The sequence below is a fragment of the Petaurus breviceps genome, unplaced genomic scaffold (assembly GCF_028583685.1).
Source record: "Petaurus breviceps papuanus isolate PSGF00001 unplaced genomic scaffold, PetGlider_PUasm1.0 90035, whole genome shotgun sequence".
NCBI lineage: Eukaryota > Metazoa > Chordata > Mammalia > Diprotodontia > Petauridae > Petaurus > Petaurus breviceps.
In genome coordinates this window covers 594,241-619,922 of record NW_027187165.1, presented here as the reverse complement: position 1 = coordinate 619,922, position 25,682 = coordinate 594,241, and the positions used below count along the sequence as shown (strand labels likewise).

Sequence of the window (25,682 nt, the reverse complement as noted above, 5' to 3'; positions counted from 1 at the left end):
ACACCTACTAAATGAAACTGCTTTCTCAAAGGTAAAGTCACCATTGATAAGGGCTAAATCTGGTGGCCTTTTCTCAGACCATATTTTACTTTTTAGATCTCTCTGTATCCTTTGGATACCACTGACCACTCTCTTCTCTCCCCCCTCCCTCCCAGTGTTACTCATGTCTGTCTTATCATTCCTTTTCAGTCTCATTGCTGATTCATGATCCCTGCCTTGCCCCCTAAGAGAGGATCTAGATCCCTCATCCCAAGACTGATGTCCTGGGCCCATAAGTTCTGCATCCATAAGTTTAATTATCATCTCTACACAGATGACTTCCAATTCTGTGTAACCAATCTTCATCACTCTTCTGAACTCCAGTTCTAAACCTCTGACTGCCTGTTTGATGTATCCACCTGGACATTGTGCCCACATCTCAACCTCATTATGTCTATCACACCCCTCTCCCCTCCCCCCCAGTTGCCCTTCCTCCAAACTCCCCCATTTCTGTTGAGCTCGCTATTGTCCTCCCAGTCATTCAGGTTCTGACCTTTACAGTCATCTTTGATTCCTCTCTCCCTCACTTCCTCCTATCCATCAGCTGACAAGTTCTATAGACTCTGTGTGAGTTATTTTCTTACCTCCACAGCATTTCTTATTTGCTTCTTCTTCCCTTTCTCTTAACTCACATAGATCCTAATTGAGACCCTTATCATCACTTACCTATATAAGTGTAACCTTCTAATTTGTCACCATGCTTCCAGTCTCTCTCCTCCATCTTCCATCCTCCACCTACTGGCCAAAGTAGTCTTGCTAAAGCATTCATTTCACTATGTCACTCTTCTTCTCAAAGACACTCAATGGCTTCCTGTTGCCTCTAGCAAAAAGTAAAAATGGTTCAGCCTGGAATTCAAAGCACATCACAATGTGACACCAATGTGACATTTTCCTGCATGATGTCACATTACCCTCCTTTCCATACAATAGACATCCTAGTCAAACTGGACTACTAGCTGTCCCCTGAACTTAACATTCCCTCCTACCTCTATGCATTTTTCTAAGTTGTCCCTGAAGCCTGAAAATTATTTACTCATCACCTTCCAGTTCGCATACCACCTCCTTGGTGAAGCCTTCTCTCATTTCCCCACTTGCTGGTGCTGTCTCCTCAGATTACCTTGCATTATCCCTGTCTGTACAATCAGTCTCCTCAGGAATTCCTTACCAACAAAGACTGTTTTGTGTATATCTATGAATATTCAGCACCCAACAGGGGTGGGGAACCTGCCTCTAAACCCTCTAGGTCCTTGGGCATGGCCTTTTGACTGAATCCAAACTTCACAGAACAAATCCCCTTAATAGAAGGATTTGTCTTGTAAAACAAAACCTAGAAGGCCACATGCAGCCTGGAGGGTACAGGTTCCCCAACCCTGACTTGGTATAAAGGAAGAAAAGAAAAAAGCACTAATTCAGCATTTACTCTGCACCAGGAACTGTGCTAAGCACTTTACAATTATCATCTCACAACAACCCTGGGGTGTAGGTGCTATTATTATTTCCATTTTACACCTGAGGAACTGAGGCAAACAACATTAAGTGACTTGCCCAGGGTCACACAGCAAGTAACTGAAGCTGAACTTGAGCATGGGTCTTCCTGACTCCAAGCCCAGCACTCCATCCACTATGCCTGCTGCTGTTGCTGTTATTGTTGTGTTCAGTCATTTCAGCCATGTTTGACTCTTTTTGACCCCATTTTGAGGTATTCTTGGCAAAGATACTGGAGTGGTTTGCTGTGGTTTTCCACTGTTTGCCATGGTTTTGTTCATTTTACACATGAGGAAACTGAGGCAAACACAGTTAAGTGATTTGTCCAGGGTCATGCAGCAGGTAAGTTTCTGAGACCAGATTTGAACTCATGAAGATGAGGGCCCAGCACTCTATCTATTACGGTCACCTAGTTGCTGAGTAGACAATGCCTTAAATACACAGTAGGGGCTTGGCAAATGTTCACAGAATTGTTGAATGAGGGCACAGGAAGGATCACATGATCCTAATTTAGAGCTGAAAAGGAAGTCGGGGGTCATTTAGTCCAGTCTCACTTTCCAGTTGCAGAAACCTGGGGCAGTTAGGTGACCTGCCTAATGTCAGGAATGGTCCCAGAGTCTTTTGTCTCTAGCATGCCTTTCACTGCCCCTCACTGGTGCCTATGTAGGACAGAACCCTTTTTCTGCATGGTCCCCAGCTCCCCGAGTCTCTTCTTGGAGACCCCTCATTGTGCCTGTCTTTTCTAGAGGCCTGACAGCATTTCCATTTTGTGCCCTTCATGTAGAGATTTCACTACTTGTCAGGAAATGGTTGTTCAGGGCTGAGAAGTGACACAGCAGCACAGGAGCCTGGGACTGCTGCCAGCCTTGGAGGAGCCTCTATTCTTACAGGGAGAAGAAAAAAAATCCCAACCAAAGGCAGGAGCAAGTTATTTATTGAGTAAAGTGATTGGCCCTCACACATCTCCAGATGGGCTGCAGACAGGAACTATGATGTGCTGCAATCTGGGAGAGGAGGAGCCCAGTCCAGGCCCATTTTAGCACAACAAGACGTCAGCCACCGAATAATCCAAATCCTTAATGTGGATCTCCCCCTCCCCCCTGCCCCCAATCCTGTTTTAGATCCTGGCTGATTGGTACAGTACTTGTTAACACTTATGTAGAGACATACATGTATTATCTCACTTGAGCCTCACAACAACTCTGTGTAAGAGATGCTATTATTCCCAGGGCTTTTCGTTTTTGTTTTTTATTTTTTAATACAAACAAGGAAAGGAGCCTTAGAGAAACCAGTGACTGTCTGAGGTGAAATTTGTGAAGGCAGGTTTTCCTGACTTGAAATCTGGTATTCTAATCTCTATTTCAATGGTCTCTAAACTTTTTCAATTGTGTATTTCTATTAGCAAAACATTTTTGAGCATACCCTTCTAATATATGTATATTTATCTATTCATTTTTACCTATGTTTTATTGTGCACCATTACCAAATATGCTCAAAAAGAAAGATGAAATAGGTATTTTAAAAATTTGAAACTTATTTATTAACAATATAAAAATCTTTTTGTTCTAGAGAATAATGTGAATGAATATGCTTCATTATTTTCCCAAAGCTCCCTGTGTATGTATGTCTTGGAGTTAGGGAAGATGTATATGTTGAATTTATCAAGGTATCTAGTCTGCCAGGCAAATTTCCTTTTTTTTTTTTTTAAAGATACTTATTTTGGTGGAAAGATACATAGTTCAACAATCAAATAACTTGTCACAGAGTCAATGAATAGAACAGCTTTTCAAAAAAGGAGTTCTATTTCTCTGTGTGTGGGTATTCATCATAAACAATACAAAAATAAAAGGCAAAAATGAATTGCCTGTGAGCTCAACTTAAGACATTTTAAAATACAAATCTATTCTTTTTGGATATTATTATTCAGATATTATTGCAGTAGTTTAGGTTATAAGTGATACAGGTCTTCAGTAGAAATCTAGCTGTGTAAAAAAAGAGAGAAGACATATACCAGAGAGATTATGGATCTAGAAATAATCAGATTTAGCTACTGCTTAGAAATATAAGTGAGTGAGAGTGAAGAGGTGAGGATGACACCAAGGTTGTACATCATGGTGATGGGGGGATGGGATCCCGATAGGTTCAGCAGGGACCCTGATCTCATCCAAGACCAGGAAACCTGCAAGGGCGTCTGGAAAGAATTCAGCTCAACCTTGCTTGGAGTTAGAGTTGAGAAAGTTTATTATTACGCCATTACAGAGGGCAAGAGTCCTTTAGGGGACCTGCGAGTGAGAGGGGTACATGCTTTTACCTTTAAAGGGTAGGGCTGCCATTATCAGGGCTGACCTGACGGGAGGGGCCTCAATGCATAGACAAAGGTCAGAGCTGACCAAGAGGAACATGTGAATAGATAGTTTAGATAAGATTTGGGCCAGGTCGTTAAGGAGATAAAAGGCAAGGGCAAAGGAGGGTATGGGCCAGGCCGGAGGAGAAATTAAGAGATTAAGTAAGAACAAAAGGGGTGGAAGGGTGTTGCCTAGATGGAGTGTGGGATAGGGGGAAGGGGCAGATCTCAAGGGCGGGAAAGGACAAATCACAACTTCACAGACTGGCTCCATTAAGTTGGTCCGACCTAGACCCCAGGTACCCCATCAATGGTAGCTGGAAGGATGGTAGTGCTTAGAAGGGGGGGGCGGTGTTTGGGGAGGAAAATAATGTAATGAATTGGGCACTGCAAATTGCAACCCATCCATGTCTGCTCATCTTATGCAACTCACTGTTCCCCCCCCCAAAAAAAAAATAAAAAGGGGAGCAGGTGAGCACTTATTTGTCACTTTCCTGAAGCACAGAGTGTCAAGGGGCACATACTACACAGTTATGATGGAGGGGGTATGAGGTGGATGTATTTAGATGAGGAAAGGGATAGGGATAGTAGTGGCAGATTTTCCTGATGACGCCTATATAGCTTCTACTATAGATACTTGGGTCAGGGTTAGGTTAAAACTTACCTAAATCCTTTAGAAACAGAGAGAAGGAAAGATTGGGAGCTTGCCCAGCAGTGAGAGTAGCTATAGTAGGAAAATATTGAAATATAATGGGAGAATGGTAGGTATAGTTGTGTTTGAGAGTTCCATAATTGACTGTTTGTAGAGGTGGAAGAATAAGACCCATCTTGCCACCTTTCAGTTCATTGATTACATTGTGGCTTGGGGACAGGCTATTCCACAGCCCCCACTATGAATATCCCTGCTGTATGATGTGCTGCCACTTATATAGTTGAATAGGTGGGTGGTGCTATGGTTTGGCAGGGAAGAGATGACTTCTAATGTCCCTTCCAGGCCTAAGGTTATGTGATTCTGTTACTGGAACTGTGGCTAATCAAGCCCGAGTAAGCTGGATAGATGCCTCTTAGGTCCTCCCACCACTGGACCCCAACCTAACCAGTTTGTCAGTTTTATGGTAGAAAGTGGGAGAAAATGGAAAAGCATAGCTTAGGTTGGACAGTTAAGTTACAACTTGGGTTGTAATCTATATTGCAGATGATCACAGATTCATGAAAGTATGGGAGTAGACCAGTAACCACAAGACCCTTGGGAAATACACCTGCCGCTCCCCTCCTCTTTCTTCCTCCACCATTGTGACTTTGGGTGACATCTGTTATTTAAATTTTAGTGAGGTGGTGGTTAGGCAACCCTGAAGAGACTCTTAAAGTTCGTTGCCTCCTTTCAAAGTAACTTGGAAGCTATTTCTTGCCATCGCTTAAAGAAGCTTCCTTCCATGGAGGGTATTAAGCTACCTTGGGAATAAATAGATCAAGGAGAGAGTGTGATACGAAGGGGTTGCCTGGAAGAACCTTCCTGAGAGAGTTCCATAAATAAATTCAAGCAGGGAATAAGTTGTTGACAGTGGTAAGATCATTTCAAGAATGTTGGGCCCTCCAGGAAGATTTTCAGAGCTATGAGGACTTTGTTAGAGGAAGTAAAACACCAAAAGGAGCCTTCCCATTCCAGAACCAGGGAAACTTGAGCCACTGGGGAGAGAAGGTTGAAACAAAAGACTGAAAACAGACAAAACACAAGTGAAATCTTAGACCCTTTGGTTTAGGCATTGGGATGCAAAGTTTATGTATGGAGCTGGGAAAGAAGGTTTGGTTTTGCTTTTTAATTGCATTTTAAAGAATTTAATCCCAGTAATTTTCATTTTTAGAGCTATGTTTGCTACAAATTATATCGTTATACTTTACTAAAAATGGCAAAGTTATTTTGGTAACAAAGCAAATTTTGTGATTTTTAGAAACCACTCTATATTTTTTTCTTTCTTGGCCTTTGAGATTCCTGAAAATGAGCACAGCTGGGGTCTGAGGCATGGAAGCATCACTAAAGCTTTACAGGCCAATTGAAGAAAAAAGTACACAAGAAATAACTTAGCCTCAGAAGCCCACAAGATGTGTGCATTCTTAACCCAATGTTCTCTATGTAAGCAGAGAAACCAGCCTGATGCTTAGAGCTGGGAGGATACTTTGCCTTCCAAGTAGACCCAACCTCCCTTCTACCATGAATTCACTGGCTAGGGAATTATGGTAGATTTCTTTTGTTGAAAGGACCCAGGCAAATAGAAGCTCTACTCAGCTCCATTTTTGATTGACTGTGTAACTCTGGGCACTTGACCTTCCTACCCTCTGTTTATGCTTCAAAATTTTTAAGTAGGGAGACAGTCTTTCTACACCACATCTGTGACAGTAAAAGTTTGATAGTGTCTATTCAGTTAGAGCATAAGGGGCCCTGTGATAATAGAAAGAGCAATATTATTATTTTCTTTTCCATTATTTCTATGCCAGATTATTGTCTCTTTTGTGCTCATTGAAAGATGCTGGAGAGAGGTAGAATGGCATGGTGAATAGAGAGCTGGTTTCAGTAATATAGGCCTAGAGTTATATCTGTCACATATTGGCCATTTGACTAAGTCACTTCAACTCTAAGGGGCCAGAGCGAACTCTCTATGATTATAAGTTGCAGAGAAGGATGCCCATTCACATTAGTAGAGGAAGTTTCTCATGAAAAGCTCACTATGGTGATGAAGTAATTAGTCTAGGAAGGAAGGAAAGGAGGGAAAGGAGAGAGGGAGAGAAGAAAGAAATGGATGAGGCAAAGGAGGGAAAGAGAGGGGAAAAGAGAAAGAAGAAAAGAATGAGGGAGGGGGGAAAAGAGAAAGGAAGGAAGGAAAGAATGAGGGAGGAGGGAAGGGAGAAAGGAAGGAAGGACTTTGGTGTTATAATGAAGATGGAAAAACTTAGAAACACCAGTCTAACCCTTCTGGTCCTGGGTATTATATATAGTTTGCAAAGGGTGTGTTTCATAATCACAATGTTGCTTAATTGCCTAGGTTCTTGGACTTATTCATGTTCAATGGACTTACAATTTCATCAATGTGAACATTTTACATCCGTGTAGACTACAAACCATCCATATCCTTTTATTCTATGCAATTTTTGTCCCTATTCTTCCATAAATTTTCCATTAAGGAGCTACCCAGTGCACTAGAGAATCCTTCTCCTTGGTCTTTAAATACCTTACATACAATAGTTCAAGACTCAGGCTCTCTATCCATTATCATTCTTTATTAGCATATGATTGACCCATTTCCTTTTCCAGTTAAACATATCCTTGATATGAAATCTTTTCTGTCATTTCTTGCATATAAGAAATGGTTGTTGGTTATGCTCTGAGGCCTACTTCTATCCACTATTTATTTTTTCCATTGTCTTTGGATAACCTGCTATTTTGATTCTTTTGAACCCATGGAGTTCCATAATTCACAGCCATATATCATCACCAAGAAAATGTTGTATTTAAAAAAAAAAATAACCTTTGTTGACAAAGAATAGCTCAGCATCATTTTAAAAGAGTGTTTATGTGGGCTCTCACATGTGATGCAGTCAACTCCCTTCCTCTTACTCCTTTCTGGGCCCATTTCATCTGTCTGTAGTATTTGTCCAACTTATACTTGCTGATGGGTTAACTCAATTGACTGCCCATCCAACTGCAACTTCCTGGCCACCATTTTCAAATCATGTCATCTATATAATAACCATCATCCCCATCCCTCCCTCTCTCCCCCAGCACCTTAGATTCTGTTGCTGGACAACTCTCGAATCTGATGGGTCACCTTGGACCTTATCTTGCCTAGAATTAGACCTCCATGTCACTTCCAGTATATTATTTCCAAACCATGCCACCTTTCAAGTACTCTCCCACCCCCACCCCTTTCCAGTTTTCCTTTATGTATTGTTTTCTCCCAATTAAAATGTAAACTCCTTGAGGGAAGGGGCTTGCTTATATTTGTAAAGCCAGTGCTTAGCACAATGCCTGGCACATAGTAAGTATTTAATAAATGTTGTCTGTCTGTCTGTCTATCTATCTATCTGACATAAACTAGGCATTAATCATTCTTCAAACACTTGTTTTTTTCTGATATGGATTTCTAGGCCATTCTTTTGCAAGGCTACATAGGTTATTGAGAGATATATGTTTCTATAGTATAGAAATGAGGCAGCGAGGTGGGGGTGGTGGATAGATTGATTACCAGGCCTAGAGTCAGAAAGTCAGTCTGGCCTCAGACATTTTGCTAGCTATGTGACTCTGGGCAAGTCACTTAACCCTGTTTGCCTCAGTTTCCTCATCTATAAAGTGAACTGGAGAAGGAGATGGCAAAGACTCCACTATCTTAGCTAAGAAAGCCCCAAATGGGATCACAAAGAGTTGAATATGACAGAAATAAATGAACAATAAAAATAATCAGTGTAGAAGTAGATGTGAATAGTTCAATGTCACCTGCAAAATAGGATATCTATACAACCTTGTCATCTACAGGGAATTCCTCTTCTATTTGGATTATCTATATGAGATATCCTTAATGATAGTGATAAGCAGGGCGCCTAGGTGGCACAGTGAATAGAGCACTGACCCTGGAGTCAGAAGGACCTGAGTTCAAATCAGGCCTCAGACACTTAACACTTACTAGCCGTGTGACCTTGGTCAAGTCACTTAATCCCAATTGCTCTACCTTCCCCCCTCCAAAACAAAAAGCAAAAAAAGTGATAGTGATAAGCATCTTTGTCTAGGAAGGAAATATTTTAGAGCTGGGGGTTTCCTTGTTTTCTGTCTTACTTGGAGAATTACTAAACAAAATTATGCTTGTAGTTTCATCCACCAGAGAATCTTGTATAATCTTAACATATACATGAAGATACCTCATCAGAAAAAGGCCTAGAAATCTGAATTTTGCTTTGTTGAATGGTGAAAAAAATTTTTTTGGGGGTAATCCATAAACATAACAGCATCTTGTATACTTTATATCCTCTCACTCCATCTTGTAAATGTGAAGTCATGGCCTGCTGCACTAAATCATCTTCAAAATCTGCCTTTTACCTTCTCATATTTTCATCAAGGGTACCTTTGAGTCAAGTCAACAAGTACTTATTAAGAGCCTACTATGTGCCAGGTACTCTGCTAGGTGCTGGGGGGAGGGGGTACAAAGAAAGGAAAAACCAGTCCCTGTTCTTGTGCTCACAGTCTGATGGGGGAGATAAAACTTAGTCATGTACAAGCAGGATATATAGAGGATAAATTTGAGATAATCTCAGAGGAAAGATACTAAGGTTAAGGAGAACTGGGAAAGATTTCTTGTACAAGGTGTGATTTTAACTGAGACTTGAAGGAGACCAGGGGAGTCAGACGGTGGAGATGAGGAGGGAGAGAAGGCATGAAGGAGAACCAATGAGGGACAGCCAGAAGGTGGCAGAGTATGTGTAGGGCAGAAAGGTGTAAGAAAATTTAGAGACTGAGAAAGGTAAGAGCTATTTTGTTACCTATGGAGCAGGTACATGAATGTTAGAAAGATTCTATAGAGATGAGAAAGAAGAATATGGGTCAGTAATTGCTGGTGCCTTCTAAGTGACCTTTTGCTGGTGATACTTAGTTTTCTGCTCTTTTCTATTCTTTTTGTCATTTTTCTTTGAGATTTCTTGAAAAACAATCATACTTTTAAATTGTCTGGCCTCCAGAACATACACTGTCTCTATGTATTTGATCAGGTCCAATTACTGAGGTTAATGGTACTTAAATTAAAAAATAGAGTTAGTCCAATAGATCAAGGGTGAAGAGGCAAAGAACATGAAAGAATTTTTCAGTGTTCTTCTCCTTTAAACCAGCAGGACAGGTTCATTGATTTCACAAAGGCAAACAGATGGAGAGGTGGGGAAATAGGGAAACAAATTTCAAGCTACAAATTCCTAGAGCCCTGTGGCCTCTGAAACTGTTCTCTGTACTAGTTTGCTGCTGTGATGATTTTTTTTCCTAACTAGGTCAACTTTGGGAGGGTGTGAAGGGAGCAAGTGTTTATTAAGTTCCAGGTACTGTGCAAAGCATTATAAATATTATCTTATGTGACCCTCATAACAACTCTGGGAGTTGTTTTCCCATATGGATGGGTAGGTAGGTGCCATCTCCTTATCCCAAGCCATTTTGGAGATTTTGCCCCTTAATCAATAGGTCACTTTCCATAGGTGCTATTATCCTCATCTTATAGTTGAGGAAACTGAGACAACCAAGGTTAAGTGACTTTCACAGGGTCACATATCTAGCTTGTGTTTTAGACTACATTTGGACTCAGACCTTCCTCACTCCGAACTCAACTCTCCATCCACTGCACTATCTTATTGCATCTATGGGTAATCTTGTAACCTTCCTCCTTTCTAACGGGAAAGGGAACAAGCTAGAATGCACTTTCAGTCCCAAAGAAGTCTGGAAACAATTAGCCATGCTTGTATTTGTTAATTTATTTCACAGTCGTAAAGTGTACTCTTCGTGTAGAGACCTGTGACAGATATGTGTATGTGGAGGGGAGAACTGGGGATCGGAGGCATCCAAACATAGTCTCAGCTCTCCCTGAGTTCGCAATACAGCAGGAAAGATGCAATAATTTTTTAAAATAATGCCACATAATTCAATTCAACATATTAAGTGCCTACTATCTGCCAGACCTTGTGCTTGCATATAATTGTACAATAACCGTTATGCACAATAGGACATAATAGGACAGCAGGACAAAGGGAAGATAATTTCAGACTGCTGAATTAAGAAGGTGATGACTCTTGAGCTAGCCCTTGGAGGCTGACCAGGATTTCCAAAAGTAGAAGTGAAGGGAGGGGGCATTCTGGACTTTGGGAACAGACCAGAACAAAAGGAAGAGGGGTGGCAGGCAGGATGAAGGGGTGTGCTGGGAGAGCAAACGCTACACATCAGGGCTTGATTTATTGTTTTGTGCAGATTAAACTTAATGGCGGGTCCTGCATACATTTCATTTTCCTGGAGACCTAGTGGCTCATCACATCTTCCCCTTTCACAGCAAACTTGGGTTCTGAAGATTCAGAAGGATGGGGGGGCGGGGATGCCGAAGTGCTAGTGTTGAATATTCATGAATAGCCAGTGGCAGGGAAAAGGACAAATTGGGTTAATGTCTGGCTGAAGCTCTGTGGGGTTACAGTCATTTAATAACCTAGGGTGGCTCTGCTCACCCAAGAGCTTGTAAATTGGAAAAATGCCAAGGGATCAGGAGCAGGCAGGGGACAGGCTGAAGAGAAGGTAGCTTTACAAAAAGTGAATCAGACCATTGAAAATGGTTCTCTCTCAAATCATAATGGATATTTTTTCTGGAAGCTCTTTGTCTACATGACCCTCCTGAAGCCCCAGGATCACAGTCCTTATAGATAGGAACGGGTGCTGAAAAGAGCCGGGTGGGGCTTCTCTCACTGAGCATGTCAGCCAGACAGGGTTGCTGGAAGATTGAGCCCCTCCCCTCCTCTCCCTCCCATCTGAACTAATTCCCTTCACATTCTCATTCAGCTGCCTCCTGCTTTTCACAGAGAACAATTGCTAACCGGGAGGCCCAGGCCCCAGCACTTTGGTTTCTTTCAAGTGACAAGACATCTAGGCTTGTTCCTAGTCAAAGCCTGATCAGAGCTTGGGGTGAGGGGTGGGGAGGAGAGATCAAAGCCAGGAGGAGGAATGGAGGGAGAATGAATTGAGCTGGGAATGACCACCCTCTCACCATTTTCTTCTTCTCCCACCCCCTCTCCCTGTTGGCTGCCCCCCAGCAGGAAGCTTTCCCAGTGATTAGGACTCTAGCTCCAACTGAGAGTGGCCTCTTGATTCAGGGGATAAATCTCCAGCACAGCTTGGGGCCAGGAGGAGGCAGGTTTATAAACCAGGCTTGCTGCAGTGTCTCTAGCAGTGATTGCTAGCCCAAGCACTGAAGCTAAATTCTCAGGCTGTGAGATGACCACTCCTGAGCCTTGTCCAATGCTGAAGCACAGAGGGGCAAACTTTATGGTAGGGAAAGAACCAAAATAATAGAAATCAGCAAACAAGCCTGAGGTGATGGATAGATGGATGGCCTCGCCCTTTCAGAATGGACCAGGGTGTCAGTCCTCCTCTCTCTTATTTTTCCAGGCAATCTATTTACGCTCTGTTTCGGCATCAAACCTGCACCAGTCTAGGAACTCTTAAGGATTTTAGTCTCTTCCATTTTGCCTGCATTTCTAAATCCCCTTCCACTGTGGGAAAGAAGAAACTTTCGATACAGTGTTGTAGCAATGTAAAGGTCCAAGAAACTTCTCTTGCAGCTTTGGAGCAACCTGGGAAAAATGCCTTTTAAGTGCAGTCCAGATATACGGAGAAACCCCCCAGTTTCCCAGTTGCCTGAGTCACAGATATCAGCTTCAGAGCTTAGGGCCTGAATTGTAAACCTGAGCCGAAGTGCCTGGGCCTGTTAAATGTGATAAAGCACTTCCTTGCCTGTGGTTGAAGACCTACTTGTGTTTTCTGTCAGTACCAGTAATAATAATAATAATAATAGCCAATATTTATATAGCATCTACTATATGACAGCACTGTGCTAAGGGCTTTACAATTATTTCATCTGATTCTCATAACAAGTATTATTATTATTCCCATTTTGCAGATGAAAAAAACTGAGGCAAATGACTTGCTCGGGGTCACACAGCTAGTAAATGTGTAAGGTTGGATTTGAACTCAGGTTTTCCTGACTCTTGACTCAGTGTCCTCTCCATTGTTCCACCTAGAGTCTATTTCTTGACTTTGCCAGTGCAGCAAAATGTCTTTCCCTGCATTGTACCCCTATTTCCATCTCCAAATGAGTCCTCAGTATATGCAGTGTTAAGGAGCTCTGGGAAGGCCCTCCCCTCCTAGAGACAATTCTCCACTACCCTGACGTGGTGCCAGAAATATTACCATTTTTGAAGCATTCTTCCCTTTTCATTCATTGAGTCTCCTACTAAAATACAAATAAATGCATATCAGTTCTTGACATTAACTTACTTGGGAGGCTAGATTAGCTGGGAAGCTTGGACCCTCCTTGGGTGCCAAGATGGGGGTCAGTATTGAGCCCAAAGAGAAACTAGACTGACATCACCATTTTACTAGGGCTGGTCCTAGGGAAGGGCTGGGGGAGGAGGGTTCATTTTTTGCCTTCTCCTGGGGGAGGGTAGAAAAGGGGCCCATGTTGCTTTGCCTTTGGATCCAGAAATAGATGCATTTCTGGGGAAAAACCAAAACCTCTTTCTGTTTCTCTGGAAATTGCACAGGGCTTCAGATTCCTTGAATAAAGAAGGTTGTAGATGGGGAGGGTGGTGGTTGTCACAGTTGCTAGGCTCTGCAGTAGTAGTGCAGGGCCAGACGCCCAGCGATCTGGCTGAGGAGGAGCTTGTGTTCCATCTGGAAATGGTCAAGCATTTCTTCAGAATAGGAGCCATTGGAGTGGACTGGGTACCTGTGGGACCTCTGCAGTGGGTTTTTTGGGGTAGGGTGGGAAGGGGCGGTGGTGAAGCAAAGCAGAGCTCTCCTCCGCAGAGCCAGAGCACGTGGAGGATGCACATGAATGAAGCCCTGTCAGCTTCTTGGTGTCTCAGGCTGAGTCAGGCAGAAACAAGTTTCCCTGAAAAGGCAGAAGCAGCTCAGTGATGTGGAAATAAAGCTGATTAACCCTTGGCATTCCTGCTGTGATCTGGTTCCTTTGCCAGCAGGAAGGTTCATTCCTTCCCTTTGGCTCAGCAAGGATGAAGACATACCTAGGCTCAAGATGACAGGTTTATTTATGGAAATATGTTTTACATAATTGCACATATATAATGTATATCAAATTACTTAGGGAGATGGGAGGGAAGGGAAGGGAATAGAGGAAGAGAGGAAAAGAGAAAATTCAGAATTCAAAAATTTATGTAAAAATACATGTTAAAAATTGTTCTTATGTATAATTGGAAAAAATAAAATACTTTTTAAAAAATGACAGGTTTATTGAGTAATAACTAATGAGCTTCATTCCTTGGCTTTACACTGGGGGCTAGCTCAATACTGGAAATAAATCCTCTGCAGCTCCTAAGGGAGCACATTTTACTCTGCAGTCAGGAATGAGCTCAGGGTCCAGCTTAGTGGGACTTCTCCAAAAGATATTTGAGTAGTTCTGATATGCAGACAACAACTCCAGGACTGTCAGAAGATTTTCAGACCAATTTCCAGTCTTTTGTCTCTATTATTCATGGACATCACCAGCACCCAGAAGGAAAACAGGAAGCTAAACTCTGGCTGAACTCCTGTTGAAAAGCTAATAGGATTAAAGATTCAGAGCTGGAAGGGACTGCAGAGGTCATCTACTCAGTCCAACCCCCTCATTTTATTGAAGAAACCAAACCACGGAGGGGTAAAGTGATCTAATAGAGGGCATATGGGTATTAAGTGACAGTTGGGCTTTGAACTCAAATCTCCTGACCTCAAATCCAGCTTACCCACAGTACCACCTTTATACAAGAAGCTTGGGTCTTTGAATTAGTTTTTCCTAGAGAGATAGAAGAGATGATACCATAAAGGTTATCCTAGAGGGCAGCACTGCCAAATTACCAATGCTTTGTAGTGGTAATTCTATTGTTTTTGGTTTGTCTGGACCTTTACCAGCTTATTTATTAGGAGAGGTTTCTTGTTAATTCTCTGTGATTTATTTTACCTGTGACTTAGAGGCCCTTCTCGACCTCCTCAAGGTGGTTAAACCTTCTCTTGCTTTTTTGGTAAATGCCAACACAGTGAGCTAGGACTTTAAATTTTGCTGTTACTTGTGCTGAGATCAAGGTTTATACCCAAAGTGGAGGATGAATTTGGTAATCTCCAACTTGTGTCTGGTAACTATCTACTTGTCTGGTTTCTATCTGCAATGTCACAGTTGGGGGAGCAGCTTCCTTTAGTCTAGTGCAGCTCATGGTGTTCAGCTTATGACCATTATGGGGATGTTTTTGATATCAGTGTCTCTGCCATCCTTGACCTCAGTCCTTTTGCCACATAGCTTTTAATACAGTCACTAATGATTTTCAGATCTGGTGACTTTTTCTCAGAATTCACACTTCTTGACCTCTCTGTCGTCTTTGACCTTTCTCTCCTTTTCTATAGGTTTTCATGGCAGTGTTTTCTCTTCACTCTCCTTCTTCCTCTCTGACTTCTTCCCGGTCTCCTTTGCTGGATCTTTATACAAGTCACTTCCACTAACCACGAGAGTCCACAGAGGCTCTACTGTGCCCTCTTCTCCATTCATTTGGTTTCACTTTGTGATCTCTTCAGATACCATGGCTTCAATTATTATCTTTATGCAGATAAGTCTAAGATCTACTTGTTCAGCCTCTTAATCTCTCTCCCAAGAGACTCTCTCCAGTCTCATATTTCCAGTTGCCTAATGAACTTCTCAAACTGGATGTTCCATAGATGTAACTTCAACATGTCCAAAACTGAACTTAGCATATTTCCCCCAAAATGCTTTCTTCTTCTTAACTTCCCTATTACTGTTGAAAATACTACCATTTTCCTAATCATCAAGCTTACAACCTAGGTGTCATTCTCAACTTTTCACTCTTCCCCCTCCCCACATAAAAACCAGATGACAATTTCTGTCATTTCTATTTTATAGCATCTTGTATGTGATCCCTGCTCTCCTAATGCCACCACCATGGTACAGACCCTCCCCAATTCATATCTAGACTATAACTAGACATATCTAGTCACAATCACCTGCTGGTTGTAGGGTCTCCCTACCTCAAGTTGTACTTCAGGACAGCCTCCATCCAGCTGTCAAAATGATCTTTCTAAAGTACAGATATGACCAACTCACCCCCTATTCAATAAATTCTTGTGTTTTCCAGTTACCCCCAGGATCAAATAAAAAGTCCTCTGTTTGGTTTAAGCTTTTCATAACCTGGCCCTTCTTACCTTTTCAGTCTTCTTACACATTGCTTCCCTCTCTGTACTCTGAGATGCAAAGACTCTGGCCTTGTGACTTCTCAAGGTCATTCCCTTTCCAAATTCTGAGCATGTCATACCTGGAACTCTCTCTCCTTCTCCTCACCTCCTGGCTTCCTTGGCTTTCTTCAAATATCAGCTGAAGTCCCATGTACTGCATGAAACCTTTTCTAGTCCTTAATTTTAATGCCTTCCTTCTGAGACTATCTCCAATTTATCTCGCACATATCATCGTTGCACACAGTTGTTTGCATGTTTATTCCCCCATTAGACTGTGACCCCCTTGAGAACAGGAACTGTTCTTTGTATTCTCAGCACCTAATGTCATGCCTTGCCCATAGTTGATTGCTAGTTGATTGATTAATTGGTGGAAAATAGTACACAACATGCTTCAAGATAGTATTTCCTATAGAGTGTGTTGGAATACTTCAGCACTTCAGAAAATTTGTCCCTTCTGTGAACCAAGCCATCCTTGGTGTTTCTTGACATCCTAGGTCTTGCCCAGTGGAATTTGGCTATGTGTTGTGTGGAGAAAGTATGATTACTTAAACAAATACGCCAATCACTACCTCTCACTTCTGTTGATTCTTTTCCTTATTAAGCCTCTCTCTGGGCTCAAAAGCTATCTGGGACATCTCATAGTATCTCAGAGGTTACTAAAATGATAGATATTTCTCCTTTTTATTGACTCATACCCACCTCAACCTGAGCTAAGTAGAAAGTTTCTTTTGGGTTGACTTGTTCTTCATTTCCAAACTTTGTGCTTATTGGCTTGTACTAAAATCATTATAAATGGCCATAAACATTAATAGCAATTTTAAATAGCATAGGAACACAATCATTTAAGAAAGAGGCTTTCCCTCCCTGAGCACCCTGGGGGAGGTGGGGCATTAAATCTCACCCCTTCTTCCACCAATCAGAGGGGAAGTGGGAAGGGAAGGACTTGGCTCAGATAAAAGGAAAGTGGGATTTTTCTGAGGCAGTACTCCAGAGGTACAGGAGGAAGACAGGTCCTATCAAATGAGTTCTAGGAGTTTCATCAACCCTAGTGTGCTGATCAATCCAGTTGTGTCTCTCCTCTCCTTTCTGAATGATCTGTCATACTCTGGGGTCTTAGCTCCATTTGCTTTCTCTGCTTTCATTCACTCATCCATCTATTTCCTGAAAACTTGAAAGGAGAAGGATGGGGGATCATCACAACTCTTGGTACATCCTCCCTTTACATCTCTCCACATGACTCCTCTCCAGGAAGAAAGTTCTTTCAGAGTTCAAGGTCCACTGGAAATTTGGGGGAACCCTGGGGAATTCTGGGCAAAGTGCTTGCATGAATATATACATGTACTTGCTTCAACCTACCACATCTTCATGGAAATATCCTAGGGGAGAGGTTACACAAGCTTCCTGACTTTTCCATACATAATGAATAAAAATGTGGCTAGTTACAAAGGCTGTCTGATTAGAGAGGGTCAGAGACTTGTGGAACTTCTCATACCATATAATGGTATGTATATGTATATGTATATGTATATGTATATGTATATGTATATGTATATGTATATGTATATAGAGCGGTGGAATAGGAAGGAGTAATCCTCTGTAATATTTTTATTCTCAAACATATGTGTAATATTAATTTACATTTCTCTAGCACTCGAAAGTTAACAACTCTGTGAGGGAGAGATTATTGTCCCCATTTTATTGATAAAGAAGCTGATACTGAAAAAAGTTAGATCACTTATCCAGGATCATGATTAGTGAATATTAGAGCCAGAATTTAAGTCTGGGTCTTCAGACTCCATGAACAGGATTCTTACCACTATATTGCCCTGCCTTTCCCTAGACTTACAAAAGGATCTCTCCTGTCGCTATGGAAGCTTAATCAGGGCTAACAGTTTCTTTGACTTTCTGATTTGGTCAAAGCACACCTTTTTCTCCATCTTTCACCTAGATTTTGCTCGAGCTGAGAGTCCAGTGAAATTATAGGCAACATTCAGAAATCCTTTTTATGGGACCCGGTTCCTTGGTGTTTCTCCTGATAATTTGCAATGCTTCCTTTACACCTTCCAAAGCACCCCCTGGTATTTGTACTGAGATGTTTACATATATCCAAGTATCCTGACCCAGAAAGGCAATAGTGGAAAATCAGTTCGTGTCAGGAGTATAGTGGGGAAGGGAATGTGGACTTCTAGCTTATCTTCTGTTCTAACCACTGCTCTAGGCCTCTATTCTGGACAAAGATATTCTTTGTGGAACAGTGGTGGGCAGTGCTCTCTTATCGCAGTATTCCTGGCACAATGGGCAAGGGGGCTGGCTTTTCTTGACTGATATCTTGTCATTTGGATTTTTCAGAACCAGAGGCAGGAGAGGTGTCCCCCCCTGTAGGCGCTGGTGTCAACAGCAACAGCTGGACCTTTAAATACGGACCTGGCAACCCCAAGCAACCTGGCCCTGGTGAGTTGCCAGACAAATTCATTATTCCGGGATCTCCTGCAATCATCTCCATCCGGCAGGAGCCACCCAACAGCCAAATTGACAAAAGTGACTTCATAACCTTTGGGAAAAAGGAGGAGACCAAGAAGAAGAAGAAAAAGAAGAAGGGCAACAAGACCCAAGAGAAAAAAGAGAAAGGGAACAGCACCACTGACAACAGTGACCAGTGAGGGATCCAATGGAACAAAGCCACTTAGCCAGTTTTGTAATAATGGCAAATCTCTCTTATGTAGCAACTCCTGACTCTTTCCTCCTGTCCACACCAGTCCTATCTGTACAGATCTCAGAAATCAGCAGAAAGTTCCCGGTGTCTGTCTAGATCACATATAACAGGTTTTGTCTTAAAAGCTTTACTCAGTCTGATGTTAACTCTTTCTCTCCACTCTGGCTTGTTTTCAGAATCTAAAAAGCAGACCCAAGTTTCCTTTCTCCTCCGCCGCAAAGGAGAGGCCTCCCAGCCCCACCCGTGAGAGGTTGGACTCTTAGCCTTGTGCTCCTGGAATCCTGTCTTGATGGCACTTACAGGGCAGGCTGAAAGGTTTTCAGATTGGGCAGCTGGGCCTTACTTTTGATGTGTGCCTGTGCATGTGGGGGGTGGGGGTGGGCGTGGAGGTATGTGGGTGTTTACGTATGGGTGTATAAGAAGTCAACAAAGGAGGCAAAATTAGGTTACTTAGTGAGAGAAGAGGTAGAAATGAGAAGAAACAAAACAAACTAGTAATTCTGAACTTTTCAGGCCAGGGAGGAAACCTGAAAAAGAAAGTGACTAGATTTTCTAAACTTAGTGTGGGATAGGTAAGGAATTTTTAATGACAGGAAGTGGTACCCATTCTCCAGACAAAACTGTATTCTGCCCCCTTGACCATTAGCCTATTTATACAATATTCGGGGTCCTGGAAAAAAAAATTGGCTATGATGTCTTTCTAAAACCTTCATTATGCTAGAAAAACAGTTCCTTAGACTCTAAATGGAGGCCAGTCAGGTGGACACATTGGAAAGTGAGTGGCTTGGATGCTGTTTCCTATATGTCCTTGTACTCACTCTGTTAAACATTCTTTTGCACACAATGTCTCTGAAAAGGCCAGATCCTTTTCCCATAATACATATGCAAAAGGGAAAGAAAAAAAACCCAACACCTCACTTTATCTATGCTCTTTGTTATTTGATAGATTTATTTAAAAATGAAAGTATAAATGTAAATGTTGAAAAACAAATATGATAAATGATTCCCCTTTACCCCCCAAAAAGAATTAAATCTACAGCCATTAGAAACAATCATTGCTGCTACTGAAGTGCTTTAGAGAAATTGCCTGAAACATCTGTATTATATCGGCCACCTGCCAATCACAGCTTTACTCTATCAGGTCACTCTGGGACTGCCTCTTGCATGTATTAGTTAATAAACCCAAGGATCCCCACCCTTTTAAAAAAAGTTTTCTATGTGCACTTTGATTACACAATCTTCTTCAATCAACTGTCCTAAGACTCAGAAATGAAAGATAGTTGTTGTTTTCTCAGACATACAGAACACACTTACAGATCCTGTAACTCTGTGAATTGTCTTGGTGCGCTAGCTTACAACCTCCCCCTTTGGTTTTGTTTCCCTTTTTTCTATGACACTCTGAATTGCTGCCCTTACTACTACTCATGATGTAAAATCCAACTACTGTATGTATGCTGTATGCTCTTATAAAAATCCTGAAATATACTTACTCTGTGCTTGTGTATGTGAATGTCAATGCAACTATTACCTAGAGTGGACTTTAAGCTTTATTGTTGAATGTAACCCCATTACATTTCTTTTTTGTACACCTGTGAAAAAAGTGGAATAGTGTTCATTTTTTTGGAAAAAAAACCACCACTGTTAATCAGCTTTTGTGTATGAAAGACACAGTAAAATATCTTTCTTAAATCGAGATACTGGTGATTCAAAGAATTTTATTTATGGTCAGCCAAAAGCTCTTCCCTGTCTTTTGCCAGGAGTCTAGCTGTTGAGGGATTGGATGAAACTGCTTTTTAAAAGTAACCTTTCTGGAAGGAATTCAGAAGATAATTCCCTGTGGGTGTGTGAGCACACAACCAAACAGCTTGTGACCTCCATGAATACTGAATTTTTAAGGTTCTTTATCATGTCCTCTCATAAAGAATGTCATTCCAGCTAGAACATTTTAAGTTTGTTGAAATGTGCAAATTAGATGCTTGATGAATTATTTTTGCTGTAGAACTCATTGGTTTGAACAAGAAAGATAGGAATCTGTTACAAAGCTCTCCATCTCCCACGAAGAATTATTTTCTGTTTATGATTGAGCTTTGATTCTCCCATATTTTGAAGGGTGTGTAAATTCAGCTCTGTAGGTTTGCATGGGGTAAAACAGGTTGCCAGCACATACAAGTCATGGCTACATTCTAGGTTCTGACAACTTTGCCCCACTCAACCCCATGTACTTGACCTTACGTGCCTTCTGAATAATAGGAGAATTGGGCTAATTTATTAATGATAAGAATGATGACAAATCTGTGCAGCACTTTTTATATTGGGAAAGTGCTTTCCAATCTTTTGTTAGTTACCAGTTATTACAGCTGTAAGGACAAAACAGCATGTGGATTCATTTTTAATTGGTGCTATTGGTATTTCCTATGTTATTGCTAATAAACAGATAATGGTATGTATGCAAGAAATGGTGGTCTTTTCTAAGAGCAGAGAAAAAAATGAGATTGATGGAACAAGTTTGCCACAGCATACAGCTGAACAAATCACACACTGACCAGGTGTTATTCTGAGATCCATATTCAAAGAATAAGTCCATTGGAGTCAAATAAGTTATACTACAGAGCCAGACTCAGTAGTCACATTTTCTAGAGGAAGGTTCTGAGAGATCTGAGGCCGTGGGGTGATCACTGCTGCAACAGTAATAAAACCATAAGTGACCAGAACTTCAGCCAGCCAGTTGTCTGCACTGGGGACTCTGTGTTTATCTTGGTCTAGTTACTTCCCTGGGACTCTCTAAGTCTTATTATGACAACTGGGAATCCAGAGCATAGCCCATCCCATCCTCTTCAAACAATACATGGCACTCTTAAAGGTTATCTTGGTATAGTTACTTCCCTGGGATGGCCCATGCCATCCTCTTCAAACAATACATGGCACTCTTAAAGGAACACATTCCTCTCTCTCCTCCACTCTCCTCTTTCTCCTTCTCCCCTTTCTTCAGGGCTTGAGCTGGTAGACTCAGAAGTCTTTTGCCAGCTAAGAAATTCTGGAGGGTTAAAAGTGAATGAGAAAAAGAGGAATGAGTTTCTCTCATCCATGTAAAATAATACACATCATTTGCTCCCTATCCCAATCTCTGCAGAGAAAAAAAGTTGAATCAATGGAGCCTTAACTCATCCCCTAGGTCTACTATAATTGGCAAGTAGCTAGTCATGTGACAATTGACCCAGTTGGCCTAAGGACTTTCAAGAAGCTCCCAAAAGGGTGGGCTGAAGGGAAGGGAAAGAAGCAGCAAAAGATAACTCCACAATGATTCATTCATTTATCCAGTGCCCTTTCAGTCACATGGAATCAGATCCCAAGTGAAGCTACAGCTCTCTTGACTTCCAATCTTATCTCTCTCTCTCTCTCTCTCTACATGATGTGTGATCCATACTCTATAGGGAGATCATGGCTGTCACATGGCAGAGGGAATGGGGTTCCTCACTGACTGTTTTTAAGAGTGCTGGCTGGGGCGACTAGGTGGAGCAGTGAATAGAGCACCGGCCCTGGAGTCAGGAGGACCTGGGTTTGGATGTGACCTCAGACACTTAACACAAAAACTAGCTGTGTGACCTTGGGCAAGTCACTTAACCTTAATTGCCCTCCAAAAAAGCAAAAACAAACAAACAAAAAAAGAGTACTGGCTACTGGGTTCTGAGCTACCTACTTCTCCAGGTGAGATCCTAGCCTTAGGGCAGATGGTATCGTAATCTGGGCTTTCTCTGTTTTTAATTCAAATAATAGGCATGGAAAATAAAAACATTAAAACAAGCTTTCATTTGAAAATAGGTTTTTCAGGTCAACTGAACACCAAATGGAAAAGGGGAAATTACAGCTCCTCTCAACAACAACATTACCATAGCTTGGAGTTGCCCTGGAGACAGTCAGAAGTTGGGGCTATGCTAGATCATGTCATTTCTGTCTTTCCATGGGCTGACTAATAGAATACATTGATCCCTTGACCCTTCCTAGCACATCTGCAGACCTCAGGCTCCTGTCTACTGAAAAGGCACATACCATTCAGCATGAAAGAGCCCTCCCACACCCTGCCCACCACAGTTCTGTCCTCTTGTACTTAATACCAAGGAATCACATACATGAGTCAAACACCCATCCTGTCCTGTGACTGAGAAACACTTTTAGCAAATAGCAACCAAATATATGACAATGGGGGGGAGGGGGGCGGGATCACAACTAGTTGGGAGAAATAATCTTTTGAAACTCATTTAATGCTGCTCCCTGGGAAAACTCTTAATATGTGATAAGAACAAGTCCTAGCATTCAATGGGCATTTCCTGATTTACTTCATTAAATTAAGTAAAATTTGCTGCGTGGAGTTGCTGAGAGGAAATCCTATTGAAATTCGCAAAATCAACTGAAGGGCAAACTTGCGTGATTATTCAGTGAATTGGGGATCATCTAGCTATACAGCTGAATTGTACATTTCAGGAAATATAAATCACTCCCTGCCATTATCCATCCAACAGCTTGTGTTGGAGCTGAGCAAAGTGACCAATGATAGACAGCAGACAGCTGATTGAGCAAGTAACATTGATTTGCACCAGGAAGATGTAAAGGGAGGGTGAATAAAGATTTATTGAGTATTTACTATCTGCCAGGCACTGTGCTTGGTGCTTTACAAATATCATCTTGTTTGAACCTCACAACATCCCTGGGAGGTAGGTACTATTATTATGCCAATTTCAAAGTTGGAGGAAATTGAGCCTGTTTGCAGTCATATGACTTGTCCAAGGAGATACAACCAGGAGGTATCTGAGGCTGGATTTGAACTCAGGTCAGCTTGACTCCAGACCCAGCACCTACTGCACCATTTAGCGCTGCCTCTAGTCCCTGAAAAATATATTGGGGGTGGCAAAATCAAGCTTTTATAAGTAAGCTATTTAGTCCCTGAGCATTTAACTGAGAGGGCAAAACTGAACTCAAAGTCAGCTTACTGGAAACCTAGAAACAACTTGTGTCCTAGAGGGGAAACCCCCTAAATTTCAGTGGAACTTGTGAACTTGTGTGAATGCCCCTGCCCTCTCTTCTTCATTGAATCTGAAGAACTCTTCTTCTTTTAAATTATTTAGATAATGAGATCCTAGGTTTAGAGCTGTAAGAAATGTTAGAAGGCTATCTAATCCTGCCCCTTCATTTTGAGGACAATTTTCATTTTGAGCCTGACAGGCTAATTGACCTGTCCAAGATACCATAATAAGAGGTAGGGCTTCTGACTTCAAATTCAGTACACTTTCCACATATTAACAGACAGTTCTAATTTTAATGCTCCTTGGAAAGTAGGAGAGAAAAGGAGTGAGAGATGGAAACAAAGAGCCAGATTACTTTTAATTTTCCTTCCTAAAATCCTAGATTTTCCATTCACCCTGATACAGGCTTCTCTTCCTGAAATTGCAGGCAGACAGTTTTCAAGCTTTCATTAATGCTTTCTGAAGCCTCTCTCAGTTGAATATAACCTAGAACTTTGACAGGAATTAGTTCATTTTTTTTCAAAGGTTTTTCTCTTTGTGGTGCTCAGGAAGTAAACTACAAGAGTGTTTATCCACTTCTGAGGTACAGTGGGGGTAGTTTTTACTGTTTGTCAAATAATGAGACTGTGACAGATGGGTATGCATGCAGCCCTTCAGGTTTCAAACATCTCAATCATAAAACCATCTGGTTAGGGGCTTTAGAAAATTTACTAATTTGATTTATCTGTCTTTGACTGAAGAAACTAAAAGCTGAATCTCACCAAATAAAGACACAATTGTGTGAGGGGAGAAGGAAGAAGGGAGAGAGAGAGAAATTTAATTAATCTTGCCAGGCATATGTACTATAAAGAAAACTATTAGTTCAATAGCAACCATACAAACCCAGTACAGTTTTGAGATCAGTCAAGTTCATTGGCTACCAGAGGAAATGCCCAGTTTAATAAATGTATGAAAATATTTTTTAAAAATTCCACAACTAATCCCATAATTCTGATTAACACAATGACCAACCACAATTCCAGAGGATTCATAATAAAACATATTAACCACCTCCAGACAGAGAGATGATAGAACTCAGAGTACAGATTTAGGTATATATTTTTTGGACACAAGTAATGTGGGAATTTATTTTGCTTGACTATATATGATTTTTGTTTTTTTTTTTCTTTTTGGCAGGGGGAAGGCAGGGCAATTGGGTTTAAGTGACCTGCCCAAGGTCATATGGCTAAGAAGTGGTAAGTGTCTGAGGCTGGATTTGAACTCAGGTCCTCCTGACTCCAGGGCTGGTGTTCTATTTACTGCACCACCTATCTGCCCCCAACTATATATGTTTGTAGTGAATTTTGTTTTTCTTACATAGGGGAAGGGGGAGAAGGAAGGAGAGAAGTTGGGGGTGAAAACAAAATAAATAAATGAAATGAAAATATGGCAATATGAAATAAATAAGATAAAATATATAATAAAATAGATATAATATATAATAATGTAAATATAAAATGATTGAAACAAAATATTATTTTAATTGAACTTAATAAAATTAATCCTATAAAATGAAAATCATATCCTTTCAAATGAACCTAAAAAATAAGGCACAATTTTTTTTCTGAAACTAGGAGGAAAATGGTTTCCATTTCTTGGACCTGTTGGGCTTAATTTAAAACAAGGTCATTTGAACTTCCTGATTTCTGGTAAAGGAAATGAGAAAAATGGGGTATAAAGAATTGCTATTTCCTTTGCAGTACCCTATAAGAGTAGCCTTTTAGTCCCCTCTTCCCACAAAGAAGCTGAGAAGCCTTTATCATACCCATATCGTACCATCCTCCCAAAGAACAGGGAGGAAGAGCAGAGTAAAAAAGTTTCTATTCCTCTGATCAACCTAAAAGGAAAAAGAATGAGGTCAAAGTCAATGACTCTACAAGGCCTGTGTCTTGAAGCCCCACCTATCACTCCTGGTCAAATGATATCACAGGCTCCTAGCCATGTTTTTTTTTTTTAATTGACCTGGACCTGCCCTATTTATTCAAGATGTCTCTTCTTTTCCATTCCAGATTTTGCCAGCTCTGAAGGTCAATGGAA

At 41.3% G+C, this 25,682-nt stretch overlaps 1 protein-coding gene across 4 annotated transcripts in view; it reads left to right on the top strand.

Annotated features, from left to right (window-relative positions):
* The window catches only part of LOC138176631 (protocadherin alpha-C2), a 140,963-nt gene extending 119,933 nt beyond the window's left edge, over positions 1–21,030 (top strand). For 3 of the 4 annotated variants that reach the window (XM_069107415.1, XM_069107413.1, XM_069107412.1), the window contains exon 4: positions 18,225–21,030. In XM_069107415.1, coding sequence (XP_068963516.1) covers positions 18,225–18,535 — 311 coding nt within the window. In that variant the 3' untranslated portion in view covers positions 18,536–21,030. The remainder of the gene's footprint in view (positions 1–18,224) is intronic. The other variant, XM_069107414.1, reaches the window with a different exon arrangement.
* The last annotated feature ends 4,652 nt before the right edge of the window (positions 21,031–25,682 follow it).